The 18,831-nt window shown below is 41.3% G+C and overlaps 1 protein-coding gene and 1 long non-coding RNA gene across 3 annotated transcripts in view; both read left to right on the forward strand.

Annotated features, from left to right (window-relative positions):
• Positions 1 to 243: 243 nt before the first annotated feature.
• Positions 244 to 18,831, forward strand: part of LOC105468517 (syntrophin beta 1) — a 275,913-nt gene continuing 257,325 nt past the window's right edge. The window contains exon 1 of one of the 2 annotated variants that reach the window (XM_024788697.2): positions 244 to 1,176. In XM_024788697.2, coding sequence (XP_024644465.2) covers positions 603 to 1,176 — 574 coding nt within the window. In that variant the 5' untranslated portion in view covers positions 244 to 602. The remainder of the gene's footprint in view (positions 1,177 to 18,831) is intronic. The other variant, XM_011718733.3, reaches the window with a different exon arrangement.
• Positions 7,930 to 18,831, forward strand: part of LOC139355762 (uncharacterized) — a 77,145-nt gene continuing 66,243 nt past the window's right edge. Inside the window, exon 1 of the long non-coding RNA XR_011606784.1 lies at positions 7,930 to 12,133. This is a non-coding gene — a long non-coding RNA (uncharacterized lncRNA). The remainder of the gene's footprint in view (positions 12,134 to 18,831) is intronic.

Genomic DNA, 18,831 nt, shown 5'->3' on the forward strand with positions numbered 1-18,831 from the left:
GAGGACCGAGTGAGGGCACTGAGGCAGGACGCACGCACCCGGCGAAGGAGCTGGGACGAAAGGGGGACTGCGGTGGGCTGGAGAGAAGCGGGACGGGGAAGGCGCTCGGGAAGCTGTCCCCTCGGCGTCGTGCGCTCCGGGGACGGAGGCGGGGAGGAATGGGCGGGCGAGCGGCGTGTGACCGCCAAGGCTGCGGCGGCTGGAACAGGTGAGCGGCCGCTGGGTTGTGGGTCCCCGCCCTTCACCGCCAGCGTGCCTCCTCCCACGGACTCTCCCCAGCGCTGAGCTGCTCCGCGGCTCCCCTTGGTTTGGGGTTTTGCAACTGGCTGCTGGCTTTTTTCCCCTCCCCTGTCTCGGTCTCTCCTTCTTCTTTTAGGTTGCTCCACCCCGCCCAGGATCAGGAGAGGGGGAACCAGCCTGACTGCGGCTGCCAACTCCCGCCGAGTGCGTCTGCGAACTCCCGGAGCGGAGTCCCGCGTGCCGCCACCTCCCCACGGGGCGCACTCTCCTCGCTCCCCCGGGCCCCGCGTCCTCCCCCCGGCCACCCTTCCCCACTTTTCCCCCCTTTTCCAATCACATGGCATTTTAAGAATGCCGGAAAGATGGCGGTAGCGGCGGCGGCGGCGGCGGCGGCTGGGCCGGCAGGCGGGGGAGGCGGCCGGGCGCAGCGGAGCGGGCTGCTGGAAGTTTTGGTGCGGGATCGCTGGCACAAAGTTCTGGTGAACTTGAGCGAGGACGCCCTGGTTCTGAGCAGCGAGGAGGGCGCTGCGGCGTACAACGGCATTGGGACCGCCACCAATGGCTCGTTCTGCAGGGGCGCCGGGGCTGGGAACACGGGCGCGGGCGGCGCGCAGCCCCCGGACTCGCCCGCCGGGGTCCGCACCGCCTTCACCGACCTGCCGGAGCAGGTGCCCGAGTCCATCTCGAACCAAAAGCGCGGCGTGAAGGTGCTGAAGCAGGAGCTAGGCGGGTTGGGGATCAGCATCAAGGGGGGCAAGGAGAACAAGATGCCCATCCTCATCAGCAAGATCTTCAAGGGGCTGGCGGCGGACCAGACCCAAGCCCTGTACGTGGGCGACGCCATCCTGTCCGTGAACGGAGCCGACCTGCGGGACGCCACCCACGACGAGGCGGTGCAGGCGCTAAAGCGCGCGGGCAAGGAAGTGCTGCTAGAAGGTAAGGGGTTAACCGCGCGCGGGCAGCGCCGGGGGCGCACACACCTGCTCGGCTTCCCACCCGCACGCTCACACTCACACCACACTCGACCACGTGCCGACACACCCCAGGGGGCCGAATGTGTGTGTGTGGGTGGGGGAGAGGGCGGAGGAATTGGCAGCATAGAGTTTTGTCAACTTTTACCCACCCTGGGGGCAATTTGTCTCCAGTCCGCAGGGTTGGCTTTAACCCAGGAGGGGTGTATGGAAAAGCGAGGCTAGCAGGGTTTCCCAGCCGGATTGCTGCTTAGTATACGTTGTTTCATTTTTGTCTGCGAGTAATCCTAGTAGAGTGTAGGGATTGGGATATGGAATCGAGAATGAAGGGTGAACTTAGAATATTCCTACATCCAACGTTGCCAAGCAGGGCTACTGCGTAATTGCAACTCATAGTTTTCCGCTTTGGCAAAATTTCCCACTCTAAAGCCTGGGCAACCCAGCAGAAGAGGATTGACTCATAAAGGGGTGAGAGAGAGGTGGCAATATTGCGAATGCTAAAACTCCGACTATCCTTCTGGACGTTCCCCCTGCAAATGGGGGACTAGGGTTATGCCTGGAGAGTTGTGTCAGGGGCCGGGAAATACGTTGCAGTTTTGGGGAAAATTCACTTTCCCTGCCGGGCATCTGGCCGGTCAGTCTGGATTCCAGGTTCCTCTGGGTGGAGAGCTGGTGAAGTGGTTTTTCTGGCTGCGTTTTCTGGAGCCCTTTCTGAGTGGTGTGGAAACAACTTTGCATTTGTAAACAGTTCCCCCTGCGTGTGAGGAGCCTAGAAACTACTCTCTGTCTCTCGAGATCTGATGTCCCCAGTCCCCTCATTATTGAATGTGAATAGAATAGGAACCACCTATTTACAGTTTTGCACTGTTCATGGCTATGTTGAGTTATGTCGGGGAGAAGGGCATATGGTAGTAAACTGAATTCTCCTGTTTGGCTACAGCTGCATTTCTCACTTGTTTCTCTTCTCTTTAGTGCTGTGTACATACCTCTGTCAGCACTAATAACGTGTAATTATTTTATCTATTTACTCAGCCTAGCCTACCTATAGATTGCGGTATCTGGAGTCTTTTATTTAGCGGTGGATCTCTCTTGGAGCTTAGTTGCTCCATGTCATACATGCTGAGTAAATGAATAAATGAACCTATAGCTATTGAAATAGACTATTTCATCTGAGACCATGTAATATGGTGATTGATTTAAGCCCTAAAGACGTAAGTCAATTTCCTGCTTACCTAGTCGTGGCACTGGTGTGTGAAACTGAGAAAGTTTAAAGCAAGGGTGCCAGCATCACTAGTGTGTGACAGCTGATGCAACTCCCTGGTATGTCATGGCCCACCTCCTGGCCCACAATACAGAGAAGTTCTCCCCCACCAACCTTGTTTGTCTAGAGGATTTGTGATGTCTTCATAGTCAATTACCACCCTGGACCCAGAAAGTGGAAAGCTATTTGCTTTGGCTTGATGATTAACATAACAGAAAAAAAAAGTTTTCTTGACTCCAGTGTGTGTTGGTTTGTGTGACAAGGGCCAGGTGGGGATCTGGGGCAAGTGTTATTTGGACTATAAACTGTTGGGCACCTGCTCAGTTTGCAATACTTACTGTAAATACCGGGGTAGGGGTTGGGGGTGGGGCGGAAGGCGGGTCATTTTATTTTAGGTACTATCCTTTATTATGTCCCTACTTTTCTTCCTCTGCTTGCTTTCAATTTAACGAATAATTACTTGGCAAAGAGGTAAAAAATATCTCTCACCCAAAAAGAGGAAGAAATTTCTCTGCAATTGAAAATAAACTTAGAGAAAGAAAAAAAATCAAGCAATTATGTGACTTTCAGTTTCTTGAAACAGAAACTGAAAAGTGAGTTTGGTAAAAACCTCTAACATGACATTCTTAGAACCCTTTGTCATTTGTCATAGGCAGGACCTCTGGAGAAACCCTGTGGGTCTCCTAGATATGAACATTTTTGGCTCAGTGTAGCAGCCTTATCCTCAGCCCAAGTTTTTCAAAATCAGCTGCTATTAAGGGAAGCGGAGGCCCTCCTCAGAACAGTGTCTCTTATTCTGAGCCAAAGTGTTCGTTCTCAATGCAATGGTAGTCATCAAATACCATCAAGTCAAATATCACAATCCTCTCTTTTGTAGCTTAGCCTAATACTGGGATTCCCAGTTGAGGGGGCTTATTAGGACCACTTCAAGGGCTTTTTAAAAAGACATACCTACTTCTTCATATTCTAATATGCAGTGTGGATTCCAGAGTTTCTACATAGGAGAGGTTTTGAAGATGTAATCTGGTTACATGACAGGGCAAAGGGAAATGTTTTGAAGGTACATTTGTATAGCAAGTACACCCTTTTTTCCGCCTAGATTCCTTTTTGTTTGTTTATTGGGGGAGTAAATGGAGATTAGTTTAGTACTCCAACCACCGCCCACACGCACCCCACTGCATGACATGCGCCCCCTGGTGGAGAGCTACTACCTCTACGAGTGGAACACCCTGTAAAGTGAAACCCTGGAAAAGTTTCAATGCCTGCATTCTAGGCATAGATTCCGCCACAGAATTAACATAACCTCCCTAAGTCTCAGCGTATTCATCCATGAGATGGGAATAAGGAAACCTGCTGGACCTGCTTACTTTACAGGACTGCTGTATGGAAGAACACATTGAGAATGAAAGGCGTGTATCAAATATCTGCTGCAAGTAGTTTTACAGTTCAAATGAAATGAACATAAAACTGTCCCTTCTCAAGGACAGTCCTATCTTTTTCCTTTACTGGAGTTTATATTTCTCATTTTTATAACACTTTTTTTTTTTGTACTATGGTGTAATGCTGGGAGACCATTCCTGTGGGACCACAGGAGTTAAACAGAACTGGAGAAAGAGAATCATATCAATAGCTAACATTTCTTGAGCACTTAATATGTGCCAGGCTTTACCTGTTACACTTATAGTAACTGAGGCCAGTACTATTGTTATTGTTTATTTTACTGATGAGGAAATTAAAGCTTACAGACATTAAGTTTTTTGCATAAAGTAACATAGTGGCCAGCGCAGTAGCTCATGCCCGTAATCCCAGCACTTTGGGAAGCTGAGGTGGGCAGATCACAAGGTCATGAGTTCAAGACCAGCCTGGCCAAAATAGTGAAATCCTGTCTCTACTAAAAATACAAAAATTAGCTGGGCATGGTGCCCCATACCTTTAATCCCAGCTACTGGGGAGGCTGAGGCAGGAGAATCTCTTGGATCCAAAAGGCGGGGGTTGCAGTGAACTGAGATCATGCCATTGCACTCCAACCTGGGCAACAGAGCAAGACTCCATCTCAAAAAAATAAAAAATAAAAAATATAAATATAAATAATGTAACATAGCCAGGAGCATTCCAAATCTATCTGACATAAAAGCTTATACTTTTAACCTCTAGGCAATACTGATGCTCTGAGCTTCCACTTGGAACTGTGTACTTGAACCGGTTGGAGTTATTGGGTTCAAAGCATTCTTCCGCCCCACTCCTGAAGTGCTGGGGACAAATCAGCAGGAAACAGCAATTGTGTGGGCCACTCAAAAGGGAGAGACGGGAAGGAGGAGTGAATCTTAAAAACCTAATGCACCAAGTGTCTACTGTCAAAACGAAGCTGCTGTAACATGACCCAGCCCTACCATGGTTAAACACATGGCCAGCAAGGAGACTAAATGTAATCCAAACGTGAATAAACTCTGCCAATTAAGCCAGTGTTTAGCCAATATTCATTAAAGTTAAGATCAGAAATCTTCACACCACAAGCTCATTTCTCATTTTAAGGGGTATGGACAGGGGCTGCACATCCAGCCATGCAGGTATTGTACCTGTAATTCCAGCAACAGCATTCACATAGACCATAGTGTCAGTGGCACCCTCTGGAGCTGGGCACAGTGCACCTGCACAAATGTCCTTGGCAGCTCCAGGTCAGGAGGGACAGAGGAGTTTTTTGCTCTTAGATTGATAGTAAAATAGTATTTTGAAATAGGTCAACTTTTTGTAACTGAAGCTGCAAGGAAATTAATTTATCCATAACTTTGTTGAGATCAAGAAGTTCAGAATCGTCTGGAAGACTCATGTTGGAGTATGGAGGTGGGGGTGGACTGAATAATCCCTTGATCCCAAAGGTCTCCTATGGAACTGGACTGGAAAAAGTGGAAACTCAAAGAAGAAAGTCAAGGACAGTTGTTGACATTACCCCTGTCCATTAGAGCTTCCCCTTCAGCAATGCTCCCCTGGAATGTTTGCCTGAGATGGTCTGGAACCTCACTGTCACAGTCACTTTCTCCAACGGTGGAAGTGGGAGTGATCAAGGAGGAAGATGGGAGCAAGGGAGGGGCAGTGATTTTCTGGAGTAAAATATCAGGATTGGAAGAAAATTAGAATTTTAAGGAATCTTACTTTATTTAGGATGTACAGATTCTTGAAGAATACCCAATACCCTGAGATTCGCGTCTTGAAACCTAGGTTTTTATCTTCTACTAGTTTCACTTTTACAAGAAATTTCATCTTTTTAGGACTTAGTTTTCTTTACTGGGAAGCATAAGGAGCTGGGTTAAGCCATCTCTAAACCTTATTCTGTCTTAAATCCTATAAACTCAGACCCGGTGCACATCACTAATAACAAAATTTTAACACCCCTCTTATTATTGTAAAGTGAATTTCACAAATGACATAGCCTAACTCTAATTTAAGTTTAAACATCCATAGAATGCCCTACTAGTAATATAAAGGAGAAATAAAATAAATTGTTAAAACAAAAACTATATTTCAATAGATAAATGCATGGACACAACTACACCAGAGGTCATAATGAAAGAGTTAGATGCTCGCACCTTTATGTTAAATCACTACCAATGCACAGCTGCACATGAAGATGAGTAGGGCTGTGTGGTATCACTTAGGAGCTAGACAAGCCTTTCACTGTGAAGGACTGCCCCAGGTGTTCCAGGATGTCCAGCTTCCCTAGCTTCCTTCACTAAATGCCAGCAGTGTGACACCCCTTCTGTACTTCATCGCTAAAAAGCCTTTGTAAGTTTCTGAACTGCCACTGGGAGGGAGGTGTGGACCCCCCACCTTCTTGAGAACTGGTGTCCTGTAAGAATGCTAATTCTGCCTCATCACTTTGTAGTGCCTAACCTTTTGCAAACTCTTTTTCGAATGTAATAATAGCGAACACATGCAAAACACTGTACCACATGCTGTTTTAAGCACTTTACACGGATCAGCTCTCTGGATCCCAATGCTATTAGTATCCCTCTTTTACACACAAGAAAACTGAGGCAGAGAGTTTAAGTCACTTGCCAAAAACACACCATGAATAAGTGCGGAGTCTTAGGTTCAAGCACAGGTCTTATAGCTTTTAATCCTCATAAATGGGCCTAGGAGATAAATAGATAAGGGATGCTTATCCCCAATTTGTTGATCAGGAAAGGGAAGCTCCAAAGGTTGGAATGATTTGTCATCATTGGTCTTCTGTTTTCTTATCTGGTGTACTGGTTTTCTATTGCTGCTATAACAAATTATTAGAAACCCTAGTAAATGGAAACAACACACATTTATTACAGTTTTTAAAGTCAGAAGGCTGACACAGGTCTCACTGAACTAACATCATTAGCAAATCTTTATTCCTTTCTGGATGTCTAAGGGAGAACCCCCCCTTTTAAAAAATATTTTCCAGAAGATCTTAGAGACCACCCACATGCCTTGGCTATTGGTCCCATTCCATTTCTAAAGCCTGCAACAGCACCCTAAATCCTTCTCATATCAAATCACTCCAGCCTCTTTTCTGCTTCCCTTTTCATTTTTAAGGACTCTTGTGATTACTTTGGTCACTAACAAACACACCAGGATAATTCTCTATTTTAATGTTATCTCATTAGCAACCTTAATTCTTCTCTATTTTAATGTTATCTCATTAGCAACCTTAATTCTATCTTCAACCCTAATTCCCCTTTGCCACATAAGTTAACATATTCACAGGATCTGGAGAAGACTAGGATGTGGGTGTCTTTGGAAGGGGGGGTGGGCATTCTTCTGCCTACTAAATCTAGTTTGCTGAAGTTGTAATGGTAAGAAATGTCCAGGGTAGTCATTAGATGATGAACCGCACCTTTATAAACAATCACTTCTTCTCTCATTGCAAGAGAGTTTCTCATTGATTTACATATTTGCTCTTTTATCAAGTAATTTATTGAGTGTCTTCTATGTACTATGAACTATACACTACTAGGATATTGCCCTCGAGAAGCAACATTCTACTGACAGATGCAGATAAGCACCATGCAGATACCTATAAGAGGGAGGAAAAATGGCTACATTACGGGTATTAGGAGATGCTGTGGTAGCCCGTGGGAAGGGTATCTGGTCTGTTCTTGGACAGGGCAGTATAGAAGGCAAATGTCTTCAGGCAGCCCAAGAAAGAGCTTTGGCCTCATCTGTAGCTCAGTGTGGCTAATGGGGCAGAATGTGACCTTCAGACTTTGCTGAGGGGGAAGAGTGGGGGAAAAAAAAGTAAGGAATTGAGGACCATGCCTTGGGGGGCTTATTACAGAATTGGATTTCAGATTGAGGGTAAAGTGTTTTAAGCAGGGAAATGTCATGCTCAGTTTTGCATTTAAGGCAGATTTCCCTCTAGAGTAACATGAGGTTGGTAAGGCCCTAGTGAAATGGAAGTGCCAGAGAATAGGAAGTCACCTACTAGGTGACTAGTCACTACCTGACTTCCTACTCTCTGGCACTTCCATTTTACTGAGCCTTTCCAAACAGAAGCTGGAAATCGGGTAATCTAACACCTCATCAGGCCCATCCTGCTGTATACTACACAAACTGAAGACACTGTGAGGTGGACAAAAGGAAGTTAAAGAGGTATAAGGCGTGGCTTCTGGTTTTAGGGAGCTTCAAGTAATTGAGGAGGTAGGGCATTTGAGGCTGACTATGAAGTACTTGAGCCGGTGATGAGCGATACATGTTAGCCTTTAGCACAGTGCTTGGCACATATTAGGCTGTTAAAATGTGTTAGAAAGGAAAAAATGCTAAAGGATGGATGAATGGATGGGTGGAAGGAAAGAGGAAGGAATAAAGGGAAGGAGAAAGGGAAGGAGAGAAGGAAGGAAAGGAAAGGGGAAGGGAGAAAGAAGAGGAGGAGGGAAGGGAGAGAAAGAATTGGAAGATTAGTTGCTCGTTTTATGACTCCCATCATCCACCACTCGTACTACTGGACTATGGTGGTAAACATTAGACGTAGTATAATGAAAGCTATACCTTGCTCTGTAGAGGAGTAAAGAGTGACTTTATAGACCTAGGAAACATTTAATGTAAGCCAATTTTGAAAGATGGTTGACGAAAGAGGAGCCAGACATGATTACAAAAGGTATAGGTAATGTAATTATCCTTTTAATGTTATACAGTATTTATAACCACCTTTCTTTTGAACCCCTATGGCTTAGGGACCCGCCAGTCTGAATATGTAAGAACACTTTCTACCTGAGGAGATGAAAACTGTCTGCTTAGATATTTTAATTGCTTCTTTTTTAAGCGTAGGTAGCAATGTGAGAATTCAGACCATTTTCCTTCCTTGAAGCTCATCAGAACAGCCCTTCAATTCCTTATTTCTGCTGTGGTTGGGTAACGCTCTTCATGTTCAGTGGTGCATTTTAGCAGTCACCCCATGGAGTGTGTATTAAAAATAACTCACTCTGCATGGCTCCATATTTGTGAAAAGCTTCTAGCTGAACCTACCAGTGGTCTGGTGAAGGAAAATTATTCTGTGGTAGCTACTGGCCTACTAGGCGTTCCATTTCAAATGATGCACTTCAAAGCTGTTAATGTTTTCTAAAAGCCACAAGTTCCCCTGCATTTATATCAAGTGTTTTATATACCAAACCTCATTACCCACTTCACTGGCCTTGACCTTTAATGATGCTTGCCTTTAGCTCTGGCCTGCAGAGTTAAGACTTAAGACAAAAATATGTAATACCCACCACAAAATCGGTGCCCAAACAGACTTGTGCAAGGGAGCACCACTCTCAAACAGGGATAGACAAGATGAAAAGGCTTATGATTAATAGTGATTATGATGGAAATTAAAATGACGACCCATACTTTTTAGCTCGATATGTTTTTAAAAACGACTACTTCTACCTGTGGTTTGAAGTATCGTTCTTTGCATGTTGGTGAGTGTGGAAAGGTATATCTAAACTGACTGGTTGGTGAGTATCACTGCATTTGATATATCCTGTTTATTTGCATTGCTGTTCAAACTGCCATTGTTTCTTCCTGTCACAGTTTTTATTTATTTATTTATTTATTTATTTATTTATTTATTTATTTATTTATTTATTTTTCTCTTCTCAAAGCAGGTTAGTGCAGTGGTTTAGAGGACGAGTGTTAAATTTACTCTGCCTGGGCTTAAATTCCTATTCCATTATTTCTAACTGTGTGCAAATTACTTAACTACAACTCTCAATTTCTTAATCAGTAAAGTAACTTTCCTCTTCATAGGCTTATTCTGAGGAGTAAGGGGATTATGTACGTAAAACAGTTAACTCGTTGCCCAGAATTTAGTAAGTCCTAAATTATATAATATGTCACATCTCATGCTTAGCTAAGTATTATTTTCCAATAGAGTTCAATCGTATAAATTATAGGCTTTAATCGTATGTTATATAAAGTCGTTTTGGGGTGCAAGGAACAATTTGGGATTTGCCATATAGGGAATGGAACAGTGTAACGAATGACCAAGGCGAGGTTGTTTGCTTTGTGGGGTGAGAGTTATGATTCCACACAGGTGTTTTTTGTTGATGATTTTTAAGCAGTATCAGATGTTTTCCATCAACCAGACCACAGTGTAGGCTGCTGTGGATTTTGGTGGGCAAATATGAAATCTGTATTAAAATGCTGGTTGTGCAGAAACATACAGGAAACTATTTTGTAAAGGGAAAGCCAACACATAAGGATTTAACCTACACAGCAAAATTCAAACTTCTTTGAAAGTTTGCATTTTCGATTACTTCAGTCTTCCAATAATTATGGAAATGTGGAAATATTATTAACCAAAAAAACCAAAATGTTTCTTTTATTAAGACTGTTAATTTATAAAACTTCTTTCTATAAATTTACATAAGTGTAATAACATAATTGTTATTAAACCAACTTTAGTTTTTTGTTCTCTATTTAGTTCTGTGCTTCATGAAATCCCAGAGGCCATCCAGTGGAAGATAGATCATTGTTTATGTACCTTTAAGAAAGAAAAAACTGTCTTCAGTGGGGAATCTAATAAGATAGCTGATTAAAATTGGGACACCAAAGGGTTATCTCTCCAATGCGGGGAAATGTGAGAAATAGGCTCATCACTCAGACAGGCAACTTGCAACACAGAAACTTGTAGGTCTCAAATTTGGTCCCGGTAGAAGGAAAGACAAACATCTTCCCTGAGATTTTGATTTTACAATGTCATTGTAAATTTTTTAAACAATGTTCGGATAGTGCATTTAATGTAAAGTGGTCTCAGGTGGGGAGGCCCCTGAACAAATGATAGGAGCAGCTGTGAATACTCTCTGGAAGAACTCTAGTTCCATCCAAGTCTCCAGGGATTTTAAGACGTCAGCAATTTTCAAGGACATTCTCAAAATCAGAGATGATAAAATATGAAAAAATTGGACAGATTGAATTGATTATATACGGTGCATAATGGTCATAGAATATTGTGACAATTGTGAATTTTGATAATATTTGTAAGGTGAGATCTTGTTGATAGATTGAAGCAAAATTTTCTTTCCATTACAGGAATGAAATTAAACTCCTTTCCTTCTAAAATATAACAGTCTGGAGGACAGACAGGTGTAGAGTAATACATTACATTATATAAGTTACAAATAGATTTTATAAAACAATAATAAATTATAAAGGAATGAATGTTGCCACAGAACTTACAGAATGACCAGATAAGTCATTATGGATATCTGAAATTGAATGGAATGTTTCACAGAAGAGGTGAGTGACTTACATAGTAGAGTTACATTAGCTATGTAATGTAATGTAAGTGAAACTTAAAATATAGGCAATTATTTGGCTCTTTGAGGCCTTGCATTTCAAATACTTTCATCTGAAACATTCTTTCATCTGCAATGAAAATCAAGGTTAATGATTTTTTCTTGCTTGCTTGTAATATTCCTATATTTTCCTCTGTTCTCTACTTCATTTTTAGAATTTTTCTAAATCAAAATAACATATGATTATAGCATTTCTTTGCATACCTTGCTCCACACCCTCTTCTGCCGAGAATATTAGACTATATATATTCCAGAATACAAAACTTAGAATATTAAAATGTATATTCAAATATTAAAACAATATTCTAATATTTTAACCTATATTCATATTAGAATATATTTTAATATTCTAAGTAATATGCTTATACTGCTTTTTCTTGATATATCAATTCTAGGCATTATTAACTAAATCAGTCTATGTTTACAAAATTATGACCATGACAGTATCATTCCATTTTTTAGCCAAGTAATATCTAGGATTAAATTTCTTGCAGTTATTAACCGCTTCTTATTTTTCTGTTTGCTTAGTTTTTTTGTACTTATCCCAATTTTTTTTCTTTTGAATACAACAATAGATTTATTAAGTTTCCAGCAGTAATTTTACTTTTTTAATGTTCATGCATATCCAACAATCCACAATTTTTTTAACAAAAAAAATTAAAATTCTGGATAATTTTTTTTCCTGGAGCCCTGCTACTCTGGACTGGTCCCATCTAGGTCTGATGCATGACCATCCTCCTTGAGCTGTCCTTGGCTTTCTCCTGTGTCTATTTTCCTGGATCCATTGTTAGTTTTTCTCTGAATTCCCTAGTTTCGCTGGAGCACATTTTTCAGTGACTTCCTGAGAAAGATTTTGGTGGGTAAGTATCTGAAAATGTCTTTAATCTCTCACTGGATGGATAATTTGAGTATAATATCCTAAATTAGCTGTTGCTTTCCTTCAGCACTTTCCAGAGTTGCTGATGAGGAGTTGTATGGCATTTTCATTCTCTTTTAATAACCTTTTTTTAAATCACTAATTGTCTAAGTTGTGTAAAGTTGGCATGGGGCTCTTATTAATCAATTTGCTAAGCATGTGATAGACACTAATAAGCTAAAGCCATGACTCTTACACTGTGTGTGGAGGTTCCCCTGGGTACATAGGGTGCCCCAATGAACTTGCCAGGATGCCAGGGACTGTTTTACAATTTCAAGGAAGATGTAGCAAGATCTTTTGGACACCAGATAACCATAAGTTGAGTTTCAACATAAGATTGCTACATTCCTTCAATGATGTGATATTTTAACTGAGTTTTCTGCAGTACTGTGATTTTTCAAAAAGTCATGAAAATTAGCATGGAATAGGAAATGAGAGTGGTAATATCTATTATAGTATAATTTCAAGGTTTGAAAAGTTGCATAATGCCCAGTAGGTGTCAAGTTTTTGGTACATAAATACTTACTGTTGTTTGGGCCTAAGTACTTAATAAATAGACTCATTAGGTATTTCTTTGGGCCTCAAGCGTGTCATGAAAAAATCACTAAGACATTACGGACCGTTTACCAAAAAAGTTGGGACCTCTGAACTGAAGACTCTTACACTATCTGCATGTAGAAATCCTATTAACTGAATGTTGGACTCTCCATATTGACCCACTAATAAACTGCTTTTTGTTGCTATCTCATCGTTTCTCCAATTTTCCTTCATTTTTGTTCATTCTGGAGAATTATTAGATTTTTATCTACAACTCTTGTATTGATTTTTCATTCCATCTATCATATATCTAAGTTCCCAAACCATTTTCTTGTTCTTTCATTGTTCCTTTTTTATATAGCATCCTCTTGTTGTTTTGTAGACACATTATCTTTGCTTGTCTGTCTGAGCATATTAATAATAGTTTTTTGAAGAATTTTTTGTACCAGTATTGACTCAGATGTCTCCAAGTTCGTTTTTCTCTACTTCATTTTTGAGTGTGCTATGCATATCTGATAATTTCATCTATTTTGGGATTTGTTCCATGTTTGTGTACCCCAAGAGACAGAATCTGAAATGAGGATCTAAGTGCAAGAAGTTATTTGGGATGTAATTCTAGGAAACACTGGTAGTAAAGTGCAGACATGAGACAGTGAAGGGAATGAACCAATAACGGCCCTACTGTTAGTTGCTCAGTCCCTCTAGAGCTCAGCATGTCCCAACTGAAAGTGAGTGAGAAAGCCGGTAAAGTGGATTTACCAACTCTCCAACCATCTTTGCGTTAGGGGTTGCTTCTGGGACATTAACTCCCTGGCCAGCATCTCCATGAGGGCTGTGTGCACTCCCAACAAAAAGATGCCCTCAGGGAGAGAACTGAAGGTATTTTCTGTAAGCAAGCTTCGGCCTGTGGAGTTGAATGCAGAGGAGACATAACATGCTAACGTTAGGCTTCATCATAATCACATTCCTTATTCTAAAAGAGTTCAGAGGAAATCATGGTGGAAGGTGTATTGCACGCAGCCCTAGACACATTTTCATCTCAAATCTTTTATAAAAAGCTGGTTCAGACATGACCAAGATTGAATACATTATCCTTAGGAAGACTTGCAAGACAATATTTTGGGCCACCTATACCAGATTTTTAAAAACTTCTTGGAATGCATGGCTAGCAGAGTGTTTGTGAAATCCAGCCGATTGCCGATTGCACAGTTCCTGTGAGTACATTATGTACAAGTTAGATTCATTGAACTAAACAGGAGTACTGTGTACATCAAGGTTTCTCAACTTCGGAGACAGTGACATTTTGGATCAGATAGTTCTTTATTGTGGAGGCTGTCCTTTGTATTATAGGATGTTTAGCAGCATCTCTAGCCTCTACTCACTAGGTGCAAGTAGCATTATCTTTTTCTAGTTGTATTAAACAAAAGTGTCTTCAGACATTGACAAGTGTTTTCTGGAGGGCAGAAAGTCCCCATTTGAGAGGCATTGGTGTACAGCCTACAGCTCTGGTTCTCAAACTTCGCCACATATTATGGACACTTGGGAAGCTTTCAAAACCCTCATGATTGGATCCTTCCCCAAGAGGTCCTGATTTTAATAGTTTGGGGCCTTAGAAGGTTTAAAAGTTCCCCAGGTGATTCTAATCTACAGTCAAGGCTGGTCATTAACTGTAGGGCAGCGAAACTTGCGGAGTGTAAGATAATCAGATATGGTGGGGCCTGTGTTAACCTGGGCATCTTGTTGCCATATAGAAGAGATTTTCACCTCTTACGGATTTATTTCTCTTTATTTGTGCTTTGTAGCAAACATAAGACATTTTTAGCACACCTCTCTTTTAATAGTACTATTCTGGTATGACAAGAAAACTATTGAGCCACAGAGTGATGATAAAAGCTAGGTGTGGAGTAAAGGTGTACAGACCAGCTTTGTGACCTTGTGCAATCACTGCATCTGCCTGGCCTCAGTTTTCTCATTGATAACATAAGAATAGCAATAATGCTTTCCTTATAGTGCTGAGGTGACAATTAAGAGTTAATACAGAACTTAGTACAGTATCTGGCGCACAGAGGTCAGCATGTGTTGACTCTTATTACGAACTGTTTGTCTTCCTCCACTTGAATGTATGCTCCTAAGAGATCAGGTCTTATCCATCTTAAAACTTCAGTGAACTGAGCAAAATTAACCCATTGGCAATTGTCTTTTTGTCATTAGCCATGGCCTTCACATAGAAGGATTAGGACAAAAAAAAAAAAAGAAAAAAAAAGAAAAGAAAAACGAGTTGCTTTGGTTAATGATATTTACTGGCTGTAAAATAATGTGCATTAGTTTGGGTCAACAACTACTCGAAAATGTTGCCAGGCCATGGGCTTTTGTTATATCAACCCCTGATTGAATATCAACCCCTGAATAACAAAGCCAAAAAACTATCCCGGTCCTTACTTCTAAAGTAGAAAAATAAACGTTAGAAATGGATTTACTGCTTTTCAAATATTATAAACACTTTACAATTTTTATACAGGTACGCTTTATTTAAAATCTTAACGTGTCACAGGATCAGTATTTCTCATTTTGTTAGAAAATGTATTCTCTGCAAATTTATCTTTGCCTCAGATATGAAATGACAGGAGACCATGTTTTTGTATGGTGTGTTTATCAATCTGTATTTATCAGGGAAAAAATAAATATAAGTTTCTACAGCTATTCCAAATGCTGAATTAAATCGTATATCCCTTGAAAATGGCCGTAGGCCTGGGAGAGCTATCTGAAAGAAACTTTTTAAAGAAGGAATCTTAGAAAATGGTTTGTAAAATTCCATTCTCAGCTACTGTATTTTGAAAAAATGTATACCTCTTTATAGATTAGTATTTGTGTGCATATAATGTAAGACATGCACACAAAATATACTTTGGGAAGGTTGAAACTTTTTCTTTTAAAGCTGTACAGAAAGAGCATACATATAAAACATACATAACACTATATGACAGCTTTGCCACATGAATGTTCAAATACTAAATGCCATACACATAGACTGAGGGAAGAATCATGAGACTTAGGAACGGGAAGGAATGCTCTCTTGCAGAGCCAGGGCCAAAAGTGGATGCAAAATAATTCATTCCTGTCTGCCCCTGCCTATTTTCATGCTGTGTGAAAACAGCATGCTTTCCCTGCAAAGCAGCTTTCATATAAGTCTCCTCATCAGCCCTTTCCCACCAGGTCATAATAGTTAGACTCTCAGGAGCACGTCCCAGGCACTGGGAACCTCCCTCTTCAAATGGACTTTCTTTCAGTTTTAAATTCCAGACCTGTGTTGTTGATTTCTGGCTCTCCTCTCCAGGCTTTCTACTTTTGCATTTTTAATCCCTATTTTTTTGATTAACTGTATCACCCCAAAATTCATAGGTTGAAGTCCTAACTGCCAGTACCGCACACGTGATCTTATTTGGAGATAGGGTCTTTATAGAAGTAATCAAGTGTGTTAGTCCATTCTCGCACTGCTATAAACAAATACCTGAAACTGGTATTTCTTTATAAAGAAAAGAGGTTTAATTGGCTCATGATTCTGCAGGCTGTACAGGAATCCTGGCTGTGGAGGCCTTGGGAAACTCACAATTATGGCAGAAGGAGGAGGGGAAGCAGGCATGTCTTACCGTGGTGGCAGGAGAGAGAGAGAGCTCAGGGGGAGGTGCTGCACACTTTGAAACAACCTCTTGAAAACTCACTCACTATCGTAAGAACAGCAAGGGGGAAATCTACCCCCAAGATCTAATCACTTCCCACCAGGACCCTAGTCTAACCTCGGGGATTACAAATTGACATGAGATTTGGGCGGTGACACAGATTCAAACTATATCATCAAGTTAAAGTGAGGTCATTAGCGGGGGTGGTAATCCAGTAAGACTGGGGCTTTATAAAAAGGGGGAAATTTGGAAACATTCATGCACACAGGGAGGGGCCATATGAACATGAAGGCAGGGATGGGGACGATGCATCTACAAGCCGAGGAACACCAAGGATTGCCAGCAAACACCAGAAACTAGGAGCAGGGCACAGAAGAGAGTCTCCCTCACAGACTTCGGAAGGAACCAACCTTGCTGATACCTGGATCTTGGACTTTTAACCTTCAGAACTGTGAGACAATGACCTCCTGTTGTCTAAGCCATCCAGTTGGTGATACTTCATTATAGCAGGCCTAGGAAACTAACATCCACTGTAGGAGGATTTAGAATAAATTTCATTAGAAGTTAATAGGGAGTGTATGAAATGAGTAAATAGTAACTAAATTCTAGCATTCTAGATATTTTTTCTCTTTGTCAAATATCTAATGACACCACCTGTCTTTACTAAGTGTTCAGATAAATTCTTGATCACCTCTAGGTGTGTGGTCAGGACAGAGAATGCTGAGCAATGGCGAAGGTTGTTCAGATTTATTTGTATTTATTAAATAGGTGGGACCAGGTCCCCTGGTACATACAGCACCACTAAATTTTGCTCTCATGCATGCCAGCCTTGCTATGAGTACAGTTACCAGAGAGTAACTTCTCCACTTTCTAAAAGAGTCAAAATCTGATACCTATGCAACTGCACTAATTAACAGGTTTCCTAAAATCTTTACACGTATCATTGCTGAATAAAAAAGTTATTTGATACAAATAAATGTTAAATGTATAAGTATTTCACAAATATTGCCTGGGACATACTTATGATGAAAAATATTTGTCATTCATCTGAAAGTTAAATTCAACTGCATTTTTCTTTGCTAAATCTGGCAACCTTATTTACGTGACTTTCAAAATTATAGCCTTTCAACCAGTCTGAGACTCTGGTTTGCAGCAAACCAGGAGTCACTAGAGATAGACTAACCAGAAAGTAGAGGGTTTTAAAATGGTTTGTAAAGATAATGGTAAACCAAGAAGCTCTTCAGAAGGTATGGCCGTGGTCCTTCTCAGAAGACTGAAGAACAGCTGGTGGAAGGTGTGGTTCCTTCTCTGAAGCCCTGTCTCCTCTCACCAATTTTAGAGGAACCAGAGCTTGGAGCAGCAACTAAGAAATGGGGCAAAGGGGTAAGGAATAAGATGGCAGTAAATCTTCAATCAGTACTGACTGAATTACTAATAAAAACTAATATTACCAGCGTAACCTAAAGCACTTACCAAGTGAAAATCAAAGAATTGGTCTCTTGATGCTGTTGTAAAACTAATCAACAAGATTATCATTAATAACAGCCCCTCTTTATATATTTACCTTGTACATCGTAGTACATATTTTTATATACTTGAGTGTGTGTGTGTATATATATATAATAGTACATATACTACTTATATATTGAATAGTTTTCTCTAAGTAACGCAGACTTTACAGAAGTCCCTCTAGTTAGTCATTTGAAAGAAGTGAAGGAAGGGGCTTACCTTCTGAGTTTTGTATGTGAAGGTCTGAGAAATTTTAACGCTGTCATAAATTAACTTGAGCTGATGGGAGCTGGGAATACTGGTGCGGGAAGTTTAGAGAGGGAAATATACTTTAAAAAATTTCAGTATTCTAGCTAAGCGTGGTGGTTCACGCCTGTAATCCCAGCACTTTGGAAGGCCGAGGCGGGCGGATTACAAGGTCAGGAGATCGAGACCATCCTGGCTAACATGGTGAAACCCCGTCTCTACTAAAAACACAGAAAAACAAAAATAGCCAGGCATGGCCGCATGTACCTGTAGACCCAGCTTCTCAGGAGGCTGAGGCAGGAGAATGGCGTGAACCTGGGAGGTGGAGCTTGCAGTGAGATGAGATCGTGCCACTCCACTCCAGCCTGGGCGACAGAGTAAGACTCCATCTCAAAAAAAAAAAAAAAAAAAAAATTCAGTATTCCATTCCAAGTTACTGGGTTGCGTCATCCTTCAGAATATTGTATGGTCTAAAGAACTTCTCAAAGTCTCTCCAGTTTCTCGCTGACTGGTAGTGAAGCTTACCTTCTTAATACTGAATTTGCCATCTCTGCCCATTCCTTCAGTTTGTTTATGAAGGGGAAGGGAGCCATATGGAAAGAAAGCCTCATTTTCTGATCTCACCCTATTATTGTCATAACTAAACCAATTGCAGGATTTTTTTTCCTTCTAC

The sequence above is a fragment of the Macaca nemestrina genome, chromosome 8 (assembly GCF_043159975.1).
Source record: "Macaca nemestrina isolate mMacNem1 chromosome 8, mMacNem.hap1, whole genome shotgun sequence".
Lineage (NCBI taxonomy): Eukaryota > Metazoa > Chordata > Mammalia > Primates > Cercopithecidae > Macaca > Macaca nemestrina.